The sequence below is a fragment of the Marmota marmota genome, unplaced genomic scaffold, assembly GCF_001458135.2.
Source record: "Marmota marmota marmota unplaced genomic scaffold, marMar, whole genome shotgun sequence".
Taxonomy (NCBI): domain Eukaryota; kingdom Metazoa; phylum Chordata; class Mammalia; order Rodentia; family Sciuridae; genus Marmota; species Marmota marmota.
In genome coordinates this window covers 30524265-30547100 of record NW_026000037.1, presented here as the reverse complement: position 1 = coordinate 30547100, position 22836 = coordinate 30524265, and the positions used below count along the sequence as shown (strand labels likewise).

Sequence of the window (22836 nt, the reverse complement as noted above, 5' to 3'; positions counted from 1 at the left end):
CTGTCCACTTTATAATTGCCATTCTAACTAGAGTGAGATGGAATCTCAGTGTAGTATTAATTTGCATTTCTTTAATTGCTACAGATGTTGAACATTTTTTTCATATATTTATTGACCAATGTATTTATTCTTCTGTGAAGTGCCTGTTCAGTTCCTTTGCCCATTTATTGGTTGGGTTATTTGTTTTGTTTTAGTTGTTGTTGTTGTTTAGGTATTCATTGTTTTGAGTTTTTTTTCTATATCCTGGAGATTAATGCTTTATCTGAAATGCTGGTGGAAATATTTTCTCCCATTTTGTGGGATCTCTGTTCAAATTCTTGATTGTTTCCTTTGCTGTGAAGAAGCTTTTTTTTGCTTGATACCATCCCACTTATTGATTCTTGGTTTTACTTCTTGCACTTTAGGAGTTTTATTGAGGAAGTTGGTTCCTAAGCTGACATGATGGAGAATCGGAACTATTCTTTTCTTCTAGTTGGTTCAGAGTCTCTGGTCTAATACCTAGGTCCTTAATCCACTCTGAGTTGAGTTTTGTGCATGGTGAGAGATAGAGGTTCAGTTTCATTCTACTACATATGGATTTCCAGTTTTCCCAGCAGCATTTGTTGAATGTATACTTATACTTCAATGTATACTTATGGTGTCTTTGTCTACAATGGATAACTGTATTTATGTGGGTATGTCTTGGTGTCTTCTATTTTGTTCCATTGGTCTTCATGTCTGTTTCTGTGCTAATACCATGCTGTTTTTGTTACTAGTATAATTTAAAGTCTGGTATTGTGATAACCTCATGCTTCACTTTTCTCGCTAAGGATTATTTTGGCTATTCTGGGCCTCTTATTTTTTCCAAATGAATTTCATGCCTGCTTTTTCTATTTTTATTAAGAATATCTTTGGAATCATGATAGAAATTGCATTAAATCTGTAGCACTTTTGTTACAATGGCCATTTTGACAACATTGATTCTGCCTATCTTTAGCCAGAGCACATAGACAAAAGAAATAAATTAAAGGGATACAAATAGGAAAAGAAGAGCTCAAATTATTCCTATTTCCCTCTGACATGATTGTATATTTAGAATACCCCAAAAGCTGCACCAGAAAGCTTCTAGAACTCATAAATGAATTCAGTCAAATAGCAGGATATAAAATATAAAATTAACACCCAACAATCAATTGTGTTCTTGCACACCAATTATGAATCAGCTGAAAGAGAAATCAGGAAAACAATCCCATTCACATTAGCCTCAATAAAATAAAACAAAATATTTGGGAATCAATGTAACAAAAGAGGTGAAAGACCTCTACAATGAAAACTACAGAGCACTAAAGAAAGAAATTGAAGACTTTCAAGATTCAAACATTCACTTTCTATACCATCTAGAATTGTGGGTCTAAGCAGCTTTTGTTCGCCTCCTCCATGGGCACAAATTTTGCTTCTTTTTCCTCAGTGTTGGTGACCTTTGTGTGACTGATGGCAGTAGTATTTATCCTTCTCCAAGCAATTGACTGGTGTTGCCTTTGAGCTTGTGGTGGGATAAAGAAAGTTTCCTACCCATTCCTTGGGGACACTTAGCTTTGGCCTCTATCCTTCTTTGATGACAACTTACCTTTGCCACTTACTTTCACCTCCACTGGGAAGAGATTTCCTAGTGCTGGGAAGTTGCTTTTCCATACCTCCCTCACAGGGAGTTTTTCTTTGCTTCTAGGATTGGGAGAGTCTTCTTGGCCTTCCCCTGTTGTGTAAGAGTTTTCTTTTTTGTGAGTTGAGGCTTCGGGTGTAGTTCATATCCAGGAGCCACTGAGGAGTCTCACATTTCCTGTTCTGCCTTCAAACTTTTTCTGTGAACTCAGTGAAAGGTGTCCTTTATGCCAGGGATTCTCAGGGATATTAAACTTCCAACCGCATTCATTTTTAAGAACTCTTTACCATTTTTTTCCTTTTCATTAAAAAAGAACTTCTTTTATGATACTTGCCTGTTTCTCTTGTGCTTTGCTAATGGAACAACAAACAATTCATGGGTCAATTTTTTTTTTTTTTTTTTTTTTTTTCTGGAAGAGGCCTGTCACTTGTGGCATTTCGTTTTGTCTTGGATTCTCATCATTTTTTAGCATGAGTAAAGTTTGGTCTTTTAGGTTATTTGGCCTTCTTTTATTGTTGTGTGTTCAATATTCTTTGTGGGTTTCTGCAGCATGACTATAGTTTAACACAGAATGTTAATAATTCTTTAATGTAAATGGGAATTTGAAGAGCAATATTGAAATGTTTTTTAAAGCCGCTTTTTTCATCTTTACCTTGCCTTTAGAATCAATTAAAAAAATATCTGGGTACTTCAGTGAACACATATGAATACCTTGTGATTCTTTTAACTATCCACAGTTTATATACACGGACATTTCACTTGATACAATGGTTTGTATTGTGTGGTTCCAGTAGCTCCCTTTGCATTATTTAAAAGCAATGAGTAAACAAACATTATTAACAGTGGGAGTTTTCACATTAGGAAAAGGAAAAAAAAAAGAACACTTCATGCATCAAATAATTAGGAAAAAAAAACTTTCTTTAATTAGAACTGGTGCAGTGATTAAGGTTTACTCCAAAACTGGATTCGTATTTATTATTAAAATTTTCATTGTTTGCTTACCAACACATGTTTAATTGGCAAATATCAGCCCTATATTAGACAAAATGTTCTTCTGAAATTATTCTGGAGGAGCTTGCTTTCTACTTGAATGCACCTGTCAGAAAACAAACGAGGAAAAGGACTAAATATAAGGACAAGCAAATAATTCAACTTTGCATTGCATTTTATATCCATAAAAATTACTAAAAATATATTTTAATAGAAAACTTTGTAAAAAACACTGGCAAACTGAAAAATGTAGTATCAGTCATCAGAAATAATGATAATTCCCTAGATAAAATGCAGATTGGACCAGACTGACAAGCACTAGAACAAATACCCTGAACTCCACAGGAACAAACTTAAAATATAAGAGTTAAAAAGAGTAGCCCTATGATCCTAATAAAAACTAAAAGAGATTGGGGAGAAAAGACCTCCAGGCAATCATTTAAATAATTTAATAATTAACCACATTGAAAATATTGGATCCAGTTCAACACATCCTCTGGATGTTAATTACACTACCCAGAAGCACTCAAATAATGGAACTGGGATAATTCTGTTTAGAAGAAAAAAAAATTCATATGAATATAAAGCTTAAAGAACACAAAGACAAAATATAAGACATAGTTTGTGATATTAGGGTGTGGAACATTTTCTTAAGCAAGACAAAACCTAGAATAATATACATATGAATCAACACTAAACTGTTTAAAAACAAATTTGCATGGCAAAGTGCATTATGACCAAATGAAAGCACAGAGGATAAACTAGGCAAAACATATTTATGACAGATATAACAAAATATGTAACAAATATTAAAAAAGAATACAAAATAGATGAAGATGAGATACGTTAGGGAATAAAGTCAAAAGCATTGGTTAATTCACAGAAGAAATACACGTCTTAAGAAGGCACAAGGAAATGTTCAACAACATATAATCACAATTATGTAATTTTTACTACCTGTATCAGATTTAAAAAGATTGGTGGTATGTAATATTGTTGAGAAGAAAAGAAAATAAACTACTTGGGAAAATATCCATTTTCCTCTTGAGTTTGAAACATTCTTTGTTCATGTCTGTCCAAAGTGAAATTGCGCATAACGTGTAGTCAAACAATTACACTATTGATTATCTATTTTATAGAAGTACATACATGTTCAAAAATAGTGTGGTGGTGCATTCCTGGAATGCCAGCAGCTCTGGAGGCTGAGGCACGAGGATCCTGAGTTCAAAGCCAGCTTCAGCAAAGGCTAAGTGCTAAGCAACTCAGTGAGACCCTGTCTCTAAATAAAATACAAAATAGGGCTGTGGATGTGACTTAGTGGTTGAGTGCCCCTCAGTTCAGTCTGTTGTACCCACCCCCCCAGAAAAGTAAAAACAGCAATTTTTTTTTGTAATAATAAAGAAATTGGAAACAACATCAATGTCTATGAAAAAAAGAGTGCTGCATTTATTCTATGAATAGAATAAAACTTAAGTATCAGTTAAAATGCATGAGGAATAACTATATATACATACATGAAAAAAACTCCAAGATGAACATAAACAAACAAAATAACAAAATATTTTTGGAAAAAATGACGTTATTTATAAAAGTATATTAAAATTTTTGGAAGGATTAATAAATTGTCAATAGTGATTAGTTCTAGAAAGGATCCTGAATGTTATTTCACTCATAGTTCATATTTTAATTCAGAATTAAGATGAATATAACTATTAAAAATAATGAAGAAACACAAATGTAAAAGTTTTATGAAACTAGTGAGATCATCAACATTTTTTTCACATTAATATCAATAGGTTTCTTCAACAATGGTAGCTCTTTTCCTTAAAGAAAGAATATTCCAAAGTGTTTGTTTCTTCCCCTAAAATGGGAGTCATTTTAGTTTAGTTCATTTTTTTTGGCCTGCTGAACTCCTCTCCAATGTCTTTTTATAGTTTAATTTCTTTGTTTTATATCTAAATGAATATATTTTTCCCAAATAAAGGTGTTTTGTGAGCTAGTTTTGCTCCAGTCTGCCTCATATCTTCCCAAACATCTATGTACTCTCAGTGACAACTTAAATAGTTATTTAAAAAAGTATTTTCAGGAGCATTTTTTTTCTATCTTTAGAAATACTTAATTATTTTGGTCTATGTAGTATTTTAACTTGAGACTAGAGAATTATAAAGTTCAGATGAAGTAAGAAGAAAACATCAAACTTTATCTCTTATTTAGCACAGTTTTTAAATTTTAAAGGTAAAATATTAAATTAAATATTTAAACATTAGGTAGACTATTAAAAATATTCAGAATTACCAATCTGAGGTAATTAAATAATGCTCTTCAATTCTGTAATTTAATAGTGTTTTTAAAAATTTTATTCCACCAGAAAATGTGCATATGTGTGATATATCGACATACAAACTCATGTATATAAGCTTCTTCAGGAAAATAATTATTTTACACATTTAATGATCTTAATATTTAAAATTATATTTTAAACCAAATTTGTTCATATCTGATAAACAAAATATTCATTATAACAACATCCACTAAGGTACCAGATGTTTCATATAAATAATTCTGAATCTTTAAGGCAATCCTTGAATGTAGGAAATACTACATTTCTTATCAAATTAGGAACCTAGATCTCACAGGATTTAAGAAGTGTCTGCTTACCCCAGCTGATTGGTCTTGAACTTGTTTGTCTGATCTCAGAATTTCATTCTCTTTCTGGCCCCTATAATACCTTCCTAGTCATAGTATTCAGATAATAACATTGTTTGGGGATGACCTCAAAGTAGTTGATTATCAGATTTTAGAAATGGAAATTTCCTTAGAGATCCTGGATCCAAATTCAGAAATTAAAAGTACAGGTGTGGAAGTCAAAACATTTAAGTGGGGATTCTCCATAATTTATTAGCGGCTAAGCTATATAACATCTTCATGCTTTGATTTGGTTGGAATAATGTTTATTCTCAGTTGCTATTAGATATATTAAGATATAGCATGTTTGTAAAACAGATACATTGCATTATTATGTTATGTATCATATATATATAAAATTTATACTACATGTATAATTCAAATATACTTGTATGCTAATAACATTGAAAGAATACGGTAGTACTTTTTCCTGATATTCTGGACTGAACAACCTAGCCCCATAGGAACACCACTCTCAAGTCTGTTAATTCTTTCCTGCAATCATATTTATACTGCTTACATTTATTCTGTAATTCTTTTTCATTCCACAAAATGAAACCTTTAATTGCTGGCTTTTATTTGGGATTGTAGACAGAAACTGTTTCTTTTGCTGTCTAGGAAGACTGTGGAGACAAATGGAAAAAGTGACATATCCATTTTTCCTTAAACTTAAGAGAGTATATGATTATCAGAAATGAGATGCAGAAGAGGACTGTTTTAGTCAGTTTTTTCATTGCTGTGACCAAAAGACCTGACAGGAACAATGTAGAAGAGGAGAATTTATTGGGGAAACATGGTTTCAAAGGTCTCAGTCCATAGATGGATGACTTTATGGCTCTAGTCCCAAGATGAGGCAGCATATCCAGGTGAAAGGGCATGATGGAGGAAATCAGCTCATGACATGGCAAGAGGAAGAGAGAGGTCATTCTTCACCAGGGACAAAGTATATACCCTAAAGATGTGCCCCTGGGTACCCACCTCTTCCAGATATACCCTACTGCCTGCAATTACCACCCAGTTAATCCATATCAGTGGATTTACACGCTGATTATGTTAAGATTTCATAAACCAATCATTTCAAACTTCTCGAATTCCTCGCATTGTTTAACAGATGAGCTTTGGGGAACACTTCATATATAAACAAGTACTAAGGGAGTTTAGAGAGTAGATTAACTTTATAGTGAAGAATAAGAATTCATATGAAATATTCTCTTGGCATTAAAGGAAAAGAAAAATTTAGAAAATGCAAATATGCAGGGAAAGAGAGTGAATAGGGAGAAGAAATGGCACAGTGATAGCCAAGTGAAGGATGCATATGGGAGTAGGGTAATGAGCTAACATTCCTGACATCCTGTTTACAGGTACCTTATATACTCCATTATTTCCATTTACATTTATATAAATAAAATAAAGGGGAATTTATAAAAGTTCTTATAAAGACGAAAATGAATGTCAGCTTGAAAGTAAGGAAGCCATTTTCTTCTGACAGCAAAGTCTGTGTTTTTTTCCAACACAGCATATCAATTAGCTAAAAGTTACTATAACATGGTATAGTAATTTAGGCTTATGAGAGAAGGTGAGTGACTAATAATTGTGGAATGACTTTTCCATCACTAAAATAATTCAAGAATTATTCATGAGGTGATAGTAATTTGTTTATATCTTCCATCATGCAACCAGTTTTTATTGAGAACATGTATATAAGTACAATGCACTAATTCCTGGGGATACACCTACAAACAAGACAGAAAATATCTTGGGAACAATATATTGAGAAGTATCTTGAAAATACAGGCTTCATATGTGACTAAAAAAAAGTGGTGTGTGTGAGAAATGATCCTACAGTATTAAATATGGTTTGGTATTTAACCACAGTTATATTTATTTCCCAGATTTATGATACCTAACTAGCACATGATACCTCTTTATCCCTGACCAGGTCTATTCTAGACTGAGAGAGACTAGGGAACTCTATTGTATTTTTGCCTTCCTAAAACAACAACAACAAAATCAAATAAATGACAAATATCTCAGATGTTCCTTAAGTTGAAATCTTATCAAAGCACTTTATCCAGTATCTTTTATTTTTGCTTCGCTATTCTTATGTAGTTGGAAAGAAAGTTCTTATCAAAATACACGTTTTGGCTCTGTAATTTACAGATATAAAGCAATGACATAGATGTCATCTAACGTAGTATAGCATGCCATATTTAGATAACTCAAAGGAATATATTGCAACTATATTAGCATATTTAATGTGTGACAGTGGTCTGATAACCATATGAAATATTTTAGTACACATCTGTTCCCTTCTTTAATTAGTGTAAATTTGTATTCACAAGATACCAGTGTATTTCTGTCTACAGAATTGGCAATTTAATTTCTGTTATTAAAATGAGTTTTCACAAATCTTCATTTTAAACCACAAAATAATATGCATGCTTTTCCTCAAAATTTGCATTAACATTTTAGCTAGTCGGGGATTTTTAATATATCTTAAAGAATTTCAGTTTTAAGATAACTTGGTATTATTTCAGGTAAAATAATTCTTTTTCAAATTTGAAGGAAAAGAAATATAGGTTTATACACAAAATTATATCATTGTGAGAATTTCAATAAAATTTGACACACTCTGCTTCTGTATTCTTTTTTTAAAAAAAATTGTATTTCTACTCTATTAGGTACAAAAAATTTAATTTAATAATCTTATGTAACTTGTCAAAATGTAGTGTAGGCTGTGGATGTATCTCAGTGGTAGTGCTCTTTGCTAGTCTGTGTAAAGACCTTCAGTCAATTCCCAGCACTCCTCCACAAACACACACTAAGGGTAAGAGACATCATTTGAAGGCAACAAAATTCATATCTTGAAAAATCAAATTGAACTAAAAATATATGAGAAATATCACTCACTTTAGAGGTAAAATGTAACCTCATTAAGCAGAGTGATTTTGTCTGTCATAGGACATTTGATAATATCTGGAATCATTATGCATTAATTTTCTTTGTGGTCACTGGGGATATGGCTCAGTGGTACAGAGTTTGCCTTGCATGTTCAAGTCCCTAGGTTCAATCCCAGTATCATCATTACAAGCAAATAAACAAACAAAAAAAGCCTCTATGGAAAGGAGTTATTTTAAGTAAAGAAAGTTATATTGCTATCTGGCCATTTCTTATAAGGGCATTAAGCCCATTATACGGAATGACCTACAACTAGAGAGGGAAGTACCACTGGCATCTAGTAGATGGAGACTGATGTTGCTATACATTGTACAATAATGTTGCTATACATTGTGCAATAAGAAAGCCCTCTGCAAGGAAGAATTTTCCGATATAAAATATCAATGGTGCCAAAGTTGAGAAACCTTGACACACAGTATTTCAGGGAGTCAACCTGCCACCACTGCATAGGTGCCAAAAGTAGAAAACAAGATGAGACAGGGCTGTTCATTATTCAAAGCACAGCAAACAGCATATCAGCATAGTCACACAAAATTCTGTCTCAAAGTCTCATGGAGTGACATGATGTATTTGGATGGATGATAAACAGTAGGTTATGTCACAGCTGAGTTCCTCCAGGGCCTGGGGAAAGCATTTTCTGAGCTAGCAGCCAGCTTTGTAGCAAGCAGCACGCTTTCTTGTCCCTTCTTCTTTGGAGCAAGCAGTTACTCAGCAATCATCCCATAGCCCCTTTGACTGACTTGGTTGCCTCTGTGACTAATAGGTACAAATCCTTTAGTATCCGTAGACAGATAAGCCTTGCAATTTGGCAATCTCAGCTAGAATGTACAGGGGCACTCAAGGTGCAGTGCATACTGCCTCTCCCAAGATCCATAAGTCCCTGGAAATAAGCTCAAGTCAGGAAAAAAAAAAAATGGTTCACTTATTTCTATTGTTTATGAAAATTTCACATATGATCACCTCTCAAGTGTCCCACACAATGACTTTTTTAAATTCATAGGGGAATGTTGTCTTTCTGCATGTAACTTTTAAAACCTGCCCTATTGAAATATATTCTTTTTTCTCTTCCCCTGAATGCCCAGGGCATGGTCAGCTCAGGGCCTTTACACTTTGTTTATTGTATCTGGAATATTTTATGACTAGATATTCTTATACCACTCTTTGTATCCTAGAGAGCTTTGCTTACAAACCACTCAGCTTTTTCTGGCCAGTCACACAAAATTGCACACCCACACACGTACCCAGCTTAAATCATTATACCCTTTCCCTGATTACTTTTTCTTTTTAGTGCTGATCCTCAATATTCTGTATTTATGTATTGTCTTGCTACAAGAATGAGAGTTTCCAGAGGCCAGATATTTCTGTTTTGTTTTGTTCAATAATAAGTCCTTGTCCTAAAACAGTACCTGGCATATATTAGCTATACAATAAAAATTCATTAAATGGATGAACAGGCACTTAATTTGGTTGTCATTACTTTAAAATAGTAATTAAACTGATGAAAGGGAACTAAGATTGGAGAATGATTCCTTTTCATTCTAAAATAAGGAACAATAAATTGATTTTTTTGACTTGAAAATTTATTTGAATGTTCACTGAAATTGTTCTTATAATAATCTTCCCTGTTGACATTTGAGACATCTCTTAAAATTTCACATATTTATGATAATGTATTTGAAATTCTATAACATTTTTATAAAAAATGCATGATGATTTTAGTTAATACAAACAAGTCAACTCTTTAACATGCTTTTTCAGTACCTGAAACTATATATATATTTGATTTGGTATATATATATATATATATATATATTTATATTTGATTTGGCATAGCTTCAAATTATACTTTTTCTTTCGGAGCTGCAGAAGTACCTTAAATAAGTACTTAAATAAGTAGCTATATTCTTATTTAGATAAAATATTCCTCAATATTTTACTTTATGGTTTTACTGTAGATTATAAGAACTCATTTTAAGGATAGAGACTTAGAGAGCTGACTACTCATAAAGGTGCTAAAACCAGTAGTGTAGGTTTCACTATCAAAACTTAAATCTTTGAAAGAGTCCATATCCTAACACCGTGACAGTGGAACCAGTGGTTAAAATATACATTTTGAACAGACATTGTTTTAATTTTCTTTTTATTGCTGTCATCAAAAGACCACACAGGAAAAATTAGAGGAGGAAAAGTTTAATTGGGGATCATGGTTCCAGAAGTCTTGGTTCATAGACAGCCCACTCCATTGCTCTGGGCTCAAGGTGAGGCACAACATTATGTGGAGGAAAGCATCTCAGAACATGGCAACAGGAAGCAGAGAGAGAACTCTGCTCATCAGGGACAAAATATAAACCCCAAAGGCATACTCCCACTGATTAAAGTCCTCCCACCACACCCTACCTGCCTATAGTTACCACTGTGTTAATCCATGTTAATGAATCAACCCACTGGTCAAGTTACGATTTTTTCATAATCTGATCATCTCATCTCAGAAACTGCTTGCATTATCTCACATGAGCTTTAGGGGGACACTTCATATCTAAATGGAAGCCAACCAACACACCATAATGGAAACCAACATTTACTCCATTGCCCCCTAAAAGTTTTCATTAACATCTTATATAATGGTAATACATTTATCAAAAGCAGAATAATATATTCTAAATTCACAAGTCTTTCCACATGAATTTAGGTGTCCTATGTTCTCTGTCTCATATAGCCTAAAATAGTGCCTCATTTTTTCCTTGTGTTGCATTCTAGTGTTTCACTTCTCTTCAAACATAACATACTTGTTGAGTATCTGCATGTTACTAATCAAATACATTTTGGCTAGAAAATAATTGTGAAATTTATTTTTAATAATTTTTATCAAATTTATTGTGAATTTGATAATGTGCCATGTGTTGTTCATTTTATTATTCTGTCTTTCAACATGAGAGTAAAACCGATTATGATCTATATTTTTATTTGAAGAAATCAAGGCTCAAGTTTAAGTGATTCATAAGAATTTAATAAGCAATTTACCACAACTTATTAATGTGGGGGAATATGGAAAATATGCAAACTTTTGAAAATTTCTGATTTTCATTAAAAATTTGGAAATGAATCCTTCACTGCAATAATCTTGCCCCATCTTTAGTCCCTTCCATTCTACTATGCCCCACTATTTACTTCTTCCAGTAAAACATTGCTTATATTAGCTTTCTTTGCTTTTTGTTCTTTATCATTTTTCCTCTACAATTCTCAAGATCATCCTTGAGTATAAAATAGGGTAGGCACACTGGAACATTTCTCAAATTTCCATATTTATTATTATTGCTTCTAACTAAATCTGGATTCTATGAGTCATACTACTTTTCTGGGCCTTTATTTATTGAATGCAGAAATTGAACTATGTGGTTCTTTAACTTCCTTTATCCCTAAAACATTTAATTTATAACAAGGTTCATTCTGCATTATTACTGCATTTGCCTCGACTCCTTTCTTCTGTTTTGTAAGGCTACCTGTGGACCAAAAAGGACTTTGATGATGTGTATTTTCTTAGATATTTACGGAAGGGTTTTGTGAGATGAATTACTAATAAGATCTTGACCTTCTTGACCACATTTGCTATAACTCACACATGCATTTTTAATCTATTCTTTTCTCTCTGAATATTTATGTGATTTTAAAACTAGTGTCTTTTTGTTTAAGTTGGTAGATAAGTACCAGGAGTAAGATCATAAGAAATGATAACATCCTGTTCTTTGCCATGGTGATTATAAATACAATGAAGGTTTACAGCCTCTGGCTTTTAAGCTCAACTGAAGGCTGGGGATTTGGCTCTGTATTGGAGCATTTGGGTAGCATGCACAATGCTCTGGTTTCAATATCTAGAACCACCTAAAAAAATAAAATAAAAATTAAAAATAAACTTAACTGAAATTAATGGTCAGTGTCACTACTACACAGGATACCACAGCCTCCTGTATTGTGTATGCTCCCACACATGTTTTTTAAAAGTTCAGTGAAGCCGGATGCAGTGGTACACACCTGTAATCCCAGCTACTCAGGAGGCAGAGTGAGGAAGATCACAAATTCAAGGCCAGCTTATACAACTTAGCAAGACCATATCTCAAAATAAAATTTAAAAAAGGGCAAGGGTGGAGCTCAAACCTCCAGTAGCACAAAAAATGTTCAGTGAAAATTATCAGTTGAAGTGATGCAACTATTTGAAGGCTTTCCATGACCTAGTGAAAAATCATGAAACGTATCAGAAAATATAACTAATAAAATGTAACTCTCTAAGAAACTATAGTGAAGTGGCTACTAATAGAGTTGCTTTTTCATCTAATATAAAAGAGATCAAATAATTTACTATTGGTGTGATAGGTTCCAGAGTGTCTTTTAAAATATAAATTATAACATATTTCACAGGAATAAAAGGAATATTCAAAAATAGCTGTGATATTTTGTGTTCATGAAGATAAAGCAATTTTATCGCTTTTCTCTCTTGGTAAGTAGGCAGAATTGGGTAATAAAAGGCTGTTCATGGAAATGGCTTTCTCCTAGTTCACAGTGAGGTCTTTGATGTTATACAAAAGTTTTTAGTGGAATAATATAAAATGATATACCCATTGCATATCTCTTGGTGATTTCTTAAATTAGAGGCTACTGCGCACTTCATAATAAGTATTTCACTTGAAGAGAATGAGTGTGAAAAATGTTATTTATTCATCATTCTAGGTAATTCAAAAGGATGATTTCCAGGTTATAAGCATAGTAATGGTGTATTAGGCAGGGTTCTCTAGTGTAATTAATATATATAATAATATGTAATATAATAATGTATAATTATACATTATATATATTAAAGTATAATTATACATTATTATATTACATACTATTATTATATATTATATTATGTAATTATTAAATATAATAATATATAAACTATATATTATTAATATATAGCATATATTAATAATATACTATATATTTAATAATTACATAATATAATATATATAATAATATATTATATATATGGCAGAGGCTGGCATGTCCAAAATGTACAGGGAAGGCCAACAGACTAGAAACCCAGGGAAGAGCTGATATGGCAGCTCAAGCTCAAAGACAGTCTGGAGAGGAATTTCCTCTTTTTCTGGGGATCTCAGTTTATTTTTTCTTAAAACTTTGAACTTATTAGATGAGACCAATTCCCATAATGAGGGTCAACCTGCTTTACTCAAATCCTGCTGATTTAAATGTTATTGTCATCTAAAAGCTCCCTTCAAGGCAACATTGAGATTGACATTTGACCAAATATTTGCATACTGTGACTTAGCCAAATCAACACACGAAATCAGTCATCATACATAACTATATAAGCAATATGCTTCAAGGCAGGGTAGTAGTACAAATCAATAGACAATTTGCATCAGATAAATAACATGGGCTTTGGTAATTACTATTTTTGTTTATGTTTTCAGATCAACTTGTTTGTTCTAACTTCATTTATTATTAATCCCAAATTATGTGTTTCCAGAATCTTTTCCTTCCACACAGTTCTACATGGCTCCCTAACATTCATATCTTAAAGTAAAGTACTATATTAGTCTTTTTTCTCTTGATAATGACATACTGGATAGGTTTCAATGAGAAGACTTTACTTGACTCAGAGTTCTGGAAGTCCAAATATGAGGTCCCAAATCTAGGAATCCTTTTTTTCTGCCATGACACATCCAAAGCAGGAATATGAAACCACATGGCCAGAGACAGGGAACCTGTATATATATGTTTGGCTTTTCTGGTCTCTCCTTCTTAGAAAACCACCAGTATTCAACATGGGGCACAACCCTAATGACATTATGTAATCTTAATAATCTCCCAAAGGGCTCACCACAAAACCTCTAAATACCATAGTTTTAACTTTCTTCATGCCAGACAATGAGAATAAATTTCAATATATGAAGCCTAGGGACACAATGAAACTGCATCCAAACCACAGAAGATACTTATTCCCTTTTATTCAGAAGTGTCCTTTTAAGAATGCTTGCATAGAAAATAAGGCTTGGATGATAGAGTCTCCCTCCCATGCTAATAGCAAACCTGCTTATGACCTACTGTGGTAGATCTGGGTTTCCTCAATTCAGGGGTTCCCTACCCACTGTGTGTGAACATATCCATATGGTCCTTTCCCAGTTGCCCCCAGGGGACTTTGAATTAAAGAGCACTGACGTCAATCTGCTTAAGATCCTGCTGCTTGTTGAGACATGAGTAATAAAGTTCTTTATATCTGACCTGAAAATTTCATGTCTTCTAGCAGTATCTATGAAACAAAAATAGCCAAAAGTATAAGCTTGAAAGTATGGTAAAATCTCAGTTCTTTACAATTCTTGACACTTCTCATTTTCCTTATTATTCTTGATTCATTTACTGGTAACTATAATGCATACAGTGGCACTACTTTTATTCTGATCATATAAAAGATGAGATAACTCTATGCCACACTCATCAAAACTGACAAATGTAGCTAATAATAAAGTAAATCGCTGTTTTAATATGTTCTATCTAGAAAATAAGACCTTCTGTGCACTCTTTGTTTCTCCTTAAATCCAATAGCAAGGTATTTTTGTTCTGATTGAGAGTAACTTGTGTATTCACACTTCCTGACCTAACGGCATAAAAGAGACCTGGGATAGGAATGAGGAAAGCATGAGCTTCAAATGACTATTAGGAGAAAGATTATAAGAACACTTCAGTCTCTCGCCAAAAATTCCCGAAACCCCAAGAGATAGCAAGTTCTGTAGGCAAACTTTACCAGCCACAGTGTTAATTAAATCAACATCATTCACTCATGTCAGAAACAAAGGAGCTGTGATGCCTCAGGCTATACTAAAGTTCACAAAGAGAATTTGCATTAATTGAACTACAAGACTCAGAGGCAGGAGAGTTGTCCAAGTGCTGACTGAAGGCTAGGTTCACTGGCACTTGTGAACTTGTAGCCATGATACATGAGGGCCATAAATCTAGCTATTTAAGGTAAGTTACCATACTCTTCACTCATACACACACTTTTGTTCTCAGAAAAAAAAGTGCATGCTAAGAATAGATAAACTTGGATAAAGTGGAAAATAGGCACTGTGCTTCCCTAATGGCATTTACTTAAGTTATTCTGAAATTACTATAACAGTGTTTCACAGAGGAAAATGTTATAGAAATTCTAACAATTTGAGGAAAAATAATGCATTAATACATTTTCCCCATTGTCCCAAATGTGTAACCTATAAAAACTTAAATTATGCAACAAATATACCACCTATGATTATTATATTTTTAGAAATCTTTTTTGAGAAATAGGTGAATTATTAGAGCATTTGAAAATATATACAAAAAGGATATATGAACTCCAGATTATAATTTCTAACCTATTGTAATACACCTGTATTTTTTCATTGAAATTGTCATAGAATTGAAAACATGAAACTTAATGGGTTTATTTTTACCCTCAATGCTTGAGATCAAATCTAGGATATGATGCATGCCAGTCTATCACTTAACCACCTCCAGACATAACATTAGGGGTTAAGCTTAAATATTCATGTAGTTTGTGAAAAAATCTGCTTTTTCTCTGAAGTATAGGGATAGATACATGTCTAATTTCCTCACTTATCATGGAAAATAGTGATCTGATCTAGGACTTTGAATATGCTAGGCAAGAACTCTACCACTGAGCTATACCCCCAGCTCCAAAACATAATCTAAATTCTGTTTTCTCACACACACACACCCCCCCACACACACACACATACACACATACAAATAACAACAACAACAACAAAAACCCCAAAATATTATTTACTGGAATTATTTTGAAGATGTACAAACATGTTGAGAGCCCTTGACTATTGATATGAGAATGGGACTTCATGAAAGCTAAGGGAGATTTGGACCAAATATTTAAAAGTAATCATGCTCTTTGTTTATGAAATAATAATAGTAATAATTGTAGTGAGTGTGGATTTCAGGATCTAGACTACTAAACTTTACCCAAATTTATGCAAAGCAATCCACTCTTATATTTTCTTTATCCAACATGTTCCTTGCATTGAATAGTCATCTTTCCTTGATATAATAAATAGAATTTCTGTATTTACTTATGTTTGTTTGACATTTAAATGCCATAAATCTACATATGTTCCTGACCAAGAAATTTGTTCACAGAGTTCTTATTAGTCAATCTCAGACAAGCGCCAACTAGACTTTGAATAAAAGTAAATATTAGGGCTGGGGATGTGGCTCAAGCGGTAATGTGCTCGCCTGACATGCGCGGGGCGCTGGGTTAGATCCTTAGCACCACATAAAATAAAGATGTTGTGTCCACTGAAAACTGAAAAATAAATATTAAAAAATCTCTCTCTCTCTTTTAAAAAAAGTAAATGTAATATATATATATATATATATATATATATATATANATATTAGTGTTCTTTCTAAGTCATAAATTAGTTGAAAGCAGAGACCAAATAATATGAATATAGAATGAATCACTTATCAATGTATATTTGTGGAGATAGGGATTAATTGATTTCAGACTTTTTTCAATAAGAGAGAAAGTTCTTCCCTGCTCCAGTAAAGATAGCTAAAAAGATTTCAAATTTGCATATAGATTATTTTATGAGTTTCCTAATTTTAAAATTAAATTCAGCCTCATTTGCCCTATAACACAAAAAAAAACATAAAGTACATTACAAAAATACTCTAGGCTAATTGTTTCATTACTATCTTAATGGACTAGATAGCTAGCTAAATGGAAGACTATAATAATTATGATACTATTAATAATAATAATGGCAACATTTATATAACATTAACTATATGCCTACCATTATTTTAAGAATTTCACATATCTTTATCCATTGAATCCTCAAAAATCCTGTGGATTAAACATTGTCATTGCATTCATTTTAAACACAAGGAAATTGAAGACAGGAAAGTGAATGAGTTTCTCAGCTAGTAAGTTAGTCATGAGAAGTAGTGATCCCAAACTGTGATCCTAATCACTACCTAATTGCACTGTTTAAGCATTCCAACTTTCAAAAATAAAATACACCAATTAGGAAGAATTTCTTTCCAAATTCTGTTTCTTAGCATTCTGTTTCATTTTCACTATTTATTTATGAGTGACTCTCTATATAATATTTCTAGTTGAAGTCTGCAGCTGGTAAAAATGCAAAGAAATATTATTGAACAAGCATTGTAAAGGTGTATTTCTATCTAGTAACATCTATAAAGAAAAAAATCCAAAACATACATAATTTTTTAAAAACCCTGGACATTGATGAAAAGCTAACATATATTAAGAAATTACTATACTCCAGGTGGTATGCTAAAATATTTTATATGCAGCAGCTAATTTACCCCTTGCCATCATCCTAGGGGTAGATTCTGTTATTATCTTCAACTTACACACGGAGAAATTAAGAATGAGAGTGAGTCAGATATTTGTCTAAGTGCTAAACATGAATTTTCCATCCAGCCCTTGTAACTTGGATTACATATTGTAACTTGCTTCAAATGGAAAAATAAAAAAATTCTCAAGTCAGAAATCAAAAGGAAAGCTTTAAAATTAAGAGGGTTATTCAACTTGAAGATTGTCTATGCTCTAGTAGATTTCAAACGTAATATAAGTTTTGAAAACCAACTAGCAAAATAAAAATCAGCTACAGTCTATAACACATAGAAAAGAAAGTAAATAGCAGCTCTCTTTCCATTGTGCCAGAACAGGAAAGTGCTCAGTAAAATTAAATGTCAATAAAGTAAAGATAAAATTAAACTTTCTTCTAAGCATAGGCACAATTAACCTGTGAAAATTCCTCATATTGGATGGTAATGAAGCAGATAGCTTAGTGAAATTGAGAACTTATCTGATTCACTATAATGGATTTTCAGTTAGATCAAATCTCACTTTGTATTAGTCATCCTGAGTCAGGGCATATGTTGATTAGTAGAAAGAGTTGCAAAAGAAAAAAAAATCTTTTTTTTTAGATCCAGAGGAGCCATTACTAGTAAATATGATAATAGTAAATATTTATTACATCTGCTTATGAGGAAATGCAAAGTGGATTTCTCAGTATGTGTGAATACATAACTCTGTCTCTAATATAATACTAACTATTGCTTTGTCCAGGAAGTTACATTTCTATATCTTCTTGGTTTTGAATGAAGACAAATTTGGCACTGGGGATGTGGCTCAGTGGTGGAGTGCCTGCCTGGCATGTATAAGGCCCTAGAATCAATATCTAGCAGTACCAAAAAAGAAAAAAAAGAAAAAAATTTCACAGTATTTTTCCTTGCAATATGAGAGTAGAACTATCTTAGTGGAGTTGTGAGAAGTTTAGGTGTGATTGACAAAATAGTATGAAGTAAGGATGGATGGATGTTGCAGAAGCTCACCACAGGAGAAGAACAGTTTTGGAGGTCTCTATACATGGATCATAAAATTGAGATTTTTATCCCAACTCCACTGTCTCTTGAATAATAGACCATAAGAAAATGCCTTCACATTGAAGTGCTGGGTTTTCCCATTTTGTAAAATAAAAGGTTTGAATCAGATGAAATCCTAATATTCTATGTTTATACCCTTTGATTTATCACTGTCTGTATTTTATAGAAGCTAGTAATAGAGTTCTTTTAAAATAAGCCTAAAATATACAGAAGTGTTTTAGTGAATCTTTAAGATTCACTGTTCATGTTCCTCTGTGATAAAAGCCTCTTTTAGGCTTTGAAATAAGTGCTCTGGATGGACCTGTCTTTTGACAAGAGGGCATTATGATTATTTTGGCCACTCAGATTATACATTATAAATTTGGACATGATATCATAGTACTAGATTTTTTTCAACAGTCTATACTGTATTTATGCCTTTTTGCTCACATGATTTTTTTTTCCTGTTTTACTGCAAATCACTCTCAATAACAATATATTGAAGTTCGGTTATAACACCATTATGATCAATTTGTCAACACTTGTTACAAATGGAGAAATCTATTTGAAGAGAAAGGACCCATCATTCACATTGAAGGTCATAAAGATAAAATTGAAAAATATTTCTGGAATATTGATATTTTCACAAATCAAATCCATAAACAACTCATTCCTGTTTGAATTAAATAAACACCTTAAGCAAGTTTAAATAAATAAGTAGTAGACATTAATTTTACTGCTATTTAAAAATTAGTTTCTTTTCTTTTTTTTTTTAACAGATCTGGATAATGTAGAGGGCATTGCTGTGGACTGGATTGGAAATAACCTTTACTGGACAAATGATGGCCATAGAAAAACAATTAATGTGGCCAGACTGGAAAAGGCTTCTCAGAGTCGGAAGACTCTTTTAGAAGGAGAAATGTCCCATCCCAGAGGAATTGTGGTGGATCCAGTTAACGGGTACGCAATTTTAAAAAATCAGCTTTATATCAGAAAAATTATACTAAAGAAATTTGTTTTTCATTTTATTTAAATTTCATATGTATAAATGAATTCACACATGGATAGTCTGATTAGGAAATGTTACTCATATTAATGATTTCTTCTAGAAAATATACTAAATAAAAATATCAAAATACATCGAACTGAAATAAATTATTTGTATAAAGTCTATATTACTTCATTTACTCAGATGAGCTATTTTAGGCAGTCTGACACCGAGATAATTAATCTATTTAATCAGAGTATCAATCTTAATTTTAAAAATGATATTGAAATTTACTGTATTAAAAAGAAATAGCAAATGTTTCTGTACATTTATTATGGGTCAGACATTTTGTGCTCCTAGCTGTATTCTTCACAATAATCATATGAATTGGTTGCTATTATCATACTACCCTCCCATTTCATGAAGGAGAAACTGCTAACTGATCTGTGAATGGCATCCTGTCTCAAGACTTTATGCTTAACCACTGTACTCCATTGCTTTTGAGAGTATAGGTTAATGATCACATAATTTTGGATACAACCATAGTTTCCATATAGAGACATCACTTTATAGTACATGGTACTTGTTTAGGACAAAATATTTTGTGCAATTCTTGGTAATATATCCCCCCACACACTTTTTTTTTTAGTCAGAGCTATTACCTGGTGCAAACCTACACTCATAGAAATATCAAAGAAATGTGGAAATTCCTAGCAGAAATTCAGAATCAAATGAATGTATTGCATATTTTATGTACAGTTTTTGTGTTTTTATTTCCATGACCTATATACATTATGTTTTTCAAAATAGCACCACACAATGAATATTCTTTATACCATATTGCACACATACAGAAAATATTTATTTAATTAAATAGAAATCCCTCATAAACAGAGTTAATTGAAGTGCAATTCCTAGCATTGTTTGGGTTGAGAATATGTTCAAACATAATAAAGATGCTTCTTCTAGGCTGTGGATGAACTCATTGTATGTTTTCATAAAGGCATAATTAAAATAAAGCAATTTCATTGATTTTATGTGTCAACTCCATAATTATTTTTTTCTCTTCTGGGACTGTTAAAACAAAGCATTTGCCTGACCTTATACCAAGGCAACCTTAGTTTCATGAAAAAGTATGTATTCCAAATTGTTTAAAGCTACTTGAAACAAGAAATTTCAAAAATGTGTTAAAATGACCTCTTTCTTTTTAGTATTGTGTTAGAGAAAACTGTTCTGATAGAGTTAAACATTCTTTATTGTTCTCAAAGAGATGACATAAATATTGAGGCTATAAAATCAAGCCACTAGCTCCATCTTTCTTATCAATTCAGAAACCATGTTCAAATACCTCTCTAGTAGGCAGAAATCCAACTTGTGTTTGAAACCTACCTCATCCAAATAGCTCATTCTTTTGGGGGGCAATCTTGATTATCTTGATAGATATGAATTTATTTTTTACATAAAGACAACATCTGCATCCCTGTCAGTCTGCTTACCAATGAACTCTACATTTGTCTGTGTGTTACAAAAAATTACTTTTATACCTCTTTCATCAAACACATTTTTTTTTTCCACCTGGGTTAGTGCTGATATGCACTAACATCAGAAACAAAAATCACATATATCACAAACAAAAATCACATAAGTGAAAGGATGCATGTGCACATATTTGCTTATTTAAACACACATACCACACACACACACACACAACATTCTTCCCTAACAATATGCAGGGTTCATAGCTCTATGCTAAGTATACCATGGTTTACAAAACAATCAGACTTATTAACACTCAGGAATCACCTGGTATCTTCTGGAAAGTGGAGAGTAGAAGGTGTAACAATAAATAAGTAAAGAACAGAGAGCATATGAAGAAGCATCACAAGATGAAATTATAAATATGCAGAATTTTTCAACGTTTTGATAAGAAGTTTGATTTTATTTAAGTGATATTGGAAGATTTTAAAAATTAAAGCCACATTTTAAAATCATGATTCAAGAAAAATTTATTTTTGGCAATTAGACGAAACACAATAGATTTGAAGAAGGATGTCCATTAGGAGTTCATTTTTAACCATAGCATTTGTAATAAGAACAGAATAGTGGACACTGAAATAGGAAACACTGAAAAAATAGAACTGGCAGGTCTTAACAACTTCAGGAAGAATAGATGATGATATAATTGTTCCTTAAGCTGATAACTACAAATGATATCATTTCTTTATTATAATTTCATAATTTATATCAATAACAGAGTCCCAACATCTCAGTCTAACTTCTCAAAATAGCCTCTATAATGAAATATGTCCAAAGCAAAGTGCATATTTTCTTTCCAAAAGTATTCTTTTATATCCTTATCTCAATGAATAATATCATACCTCTTTAGCTAGCAGCTATATAGTATATCAGAAACCAAATCAAAATTTTCAGTGGGAAACATTTATTTTACTTCCATGGTAGTGAAGCTTTTAAGGATTTAAACATTTTCTAGCATTGATCATTCAATAATTCAATTAGATTTGGAACATGATTAATCTTAGCAAAGCCAAGCTTGGCATTCCAGGTTACACTTTTGAATAAAGAATAACCCCTTCTCTTGTTTTAATTTTAATTGGAATCATCAGACATGCAATATTATTCAATATTATATAGGTACAATTCAAGAAATACTATAACAAACTAAAAAGCATCACTAAGAAACAGAGGAAGGAGCTTTGATTCTTACGATGATAAAGGATGAAAATAAACTTCATAAAAATTGTATTTGAATAGGCCTTGGAAATAGTGGTATGATCTTTCTTGCTATACAAGCAGAAGGTCAAATTCACCTAAATTTTATTTGGTGAATACTCAGAGTTCTACATGCAAAAATGTCAGTTCCTGCTTATGTTATAGATTATATTCATATTTTGTGTTTATGAATTATCATCATTTGATATTGATTATACAGCTTTCCTAATATAACTTTTAAGCAGATAATTAAATGAGTAGATGATCACCTACTTATAATTAACCTTTATCAGGTGGGCATTGCTTACTTAGAAAATTATTATTTTTACATTTTGTTTGAATAAAAACAATCTTAGGAAATCGATAAGTTCAAATATAATACTTT

At 32.2% G+C, this 22836-nt stretch overlaps 1 protein-coding gene across 1 annotated transcript in view; it reads left to right on the top strand.

The window, feature by feature from the left end:
• The window catches only part of Lrp1b (LDL receptor related protein 1B), a 1807788-nt gene that overhangs the window by 1014033 nt on the left and 770919 nt on the right, over positions 1 to 22836 (top strand). Inside the window, exon 12 of the mRNA XM_015479144.2 lies at positions 19513 to 19693. Within this exon, the coding sequence (XP_015334630.1) occupies positions 19513 to 19693 (181 nt within the window). The remainder of the gene's footprint in view (positions 1 to 19512; positions 19694 to 22836) is intronic.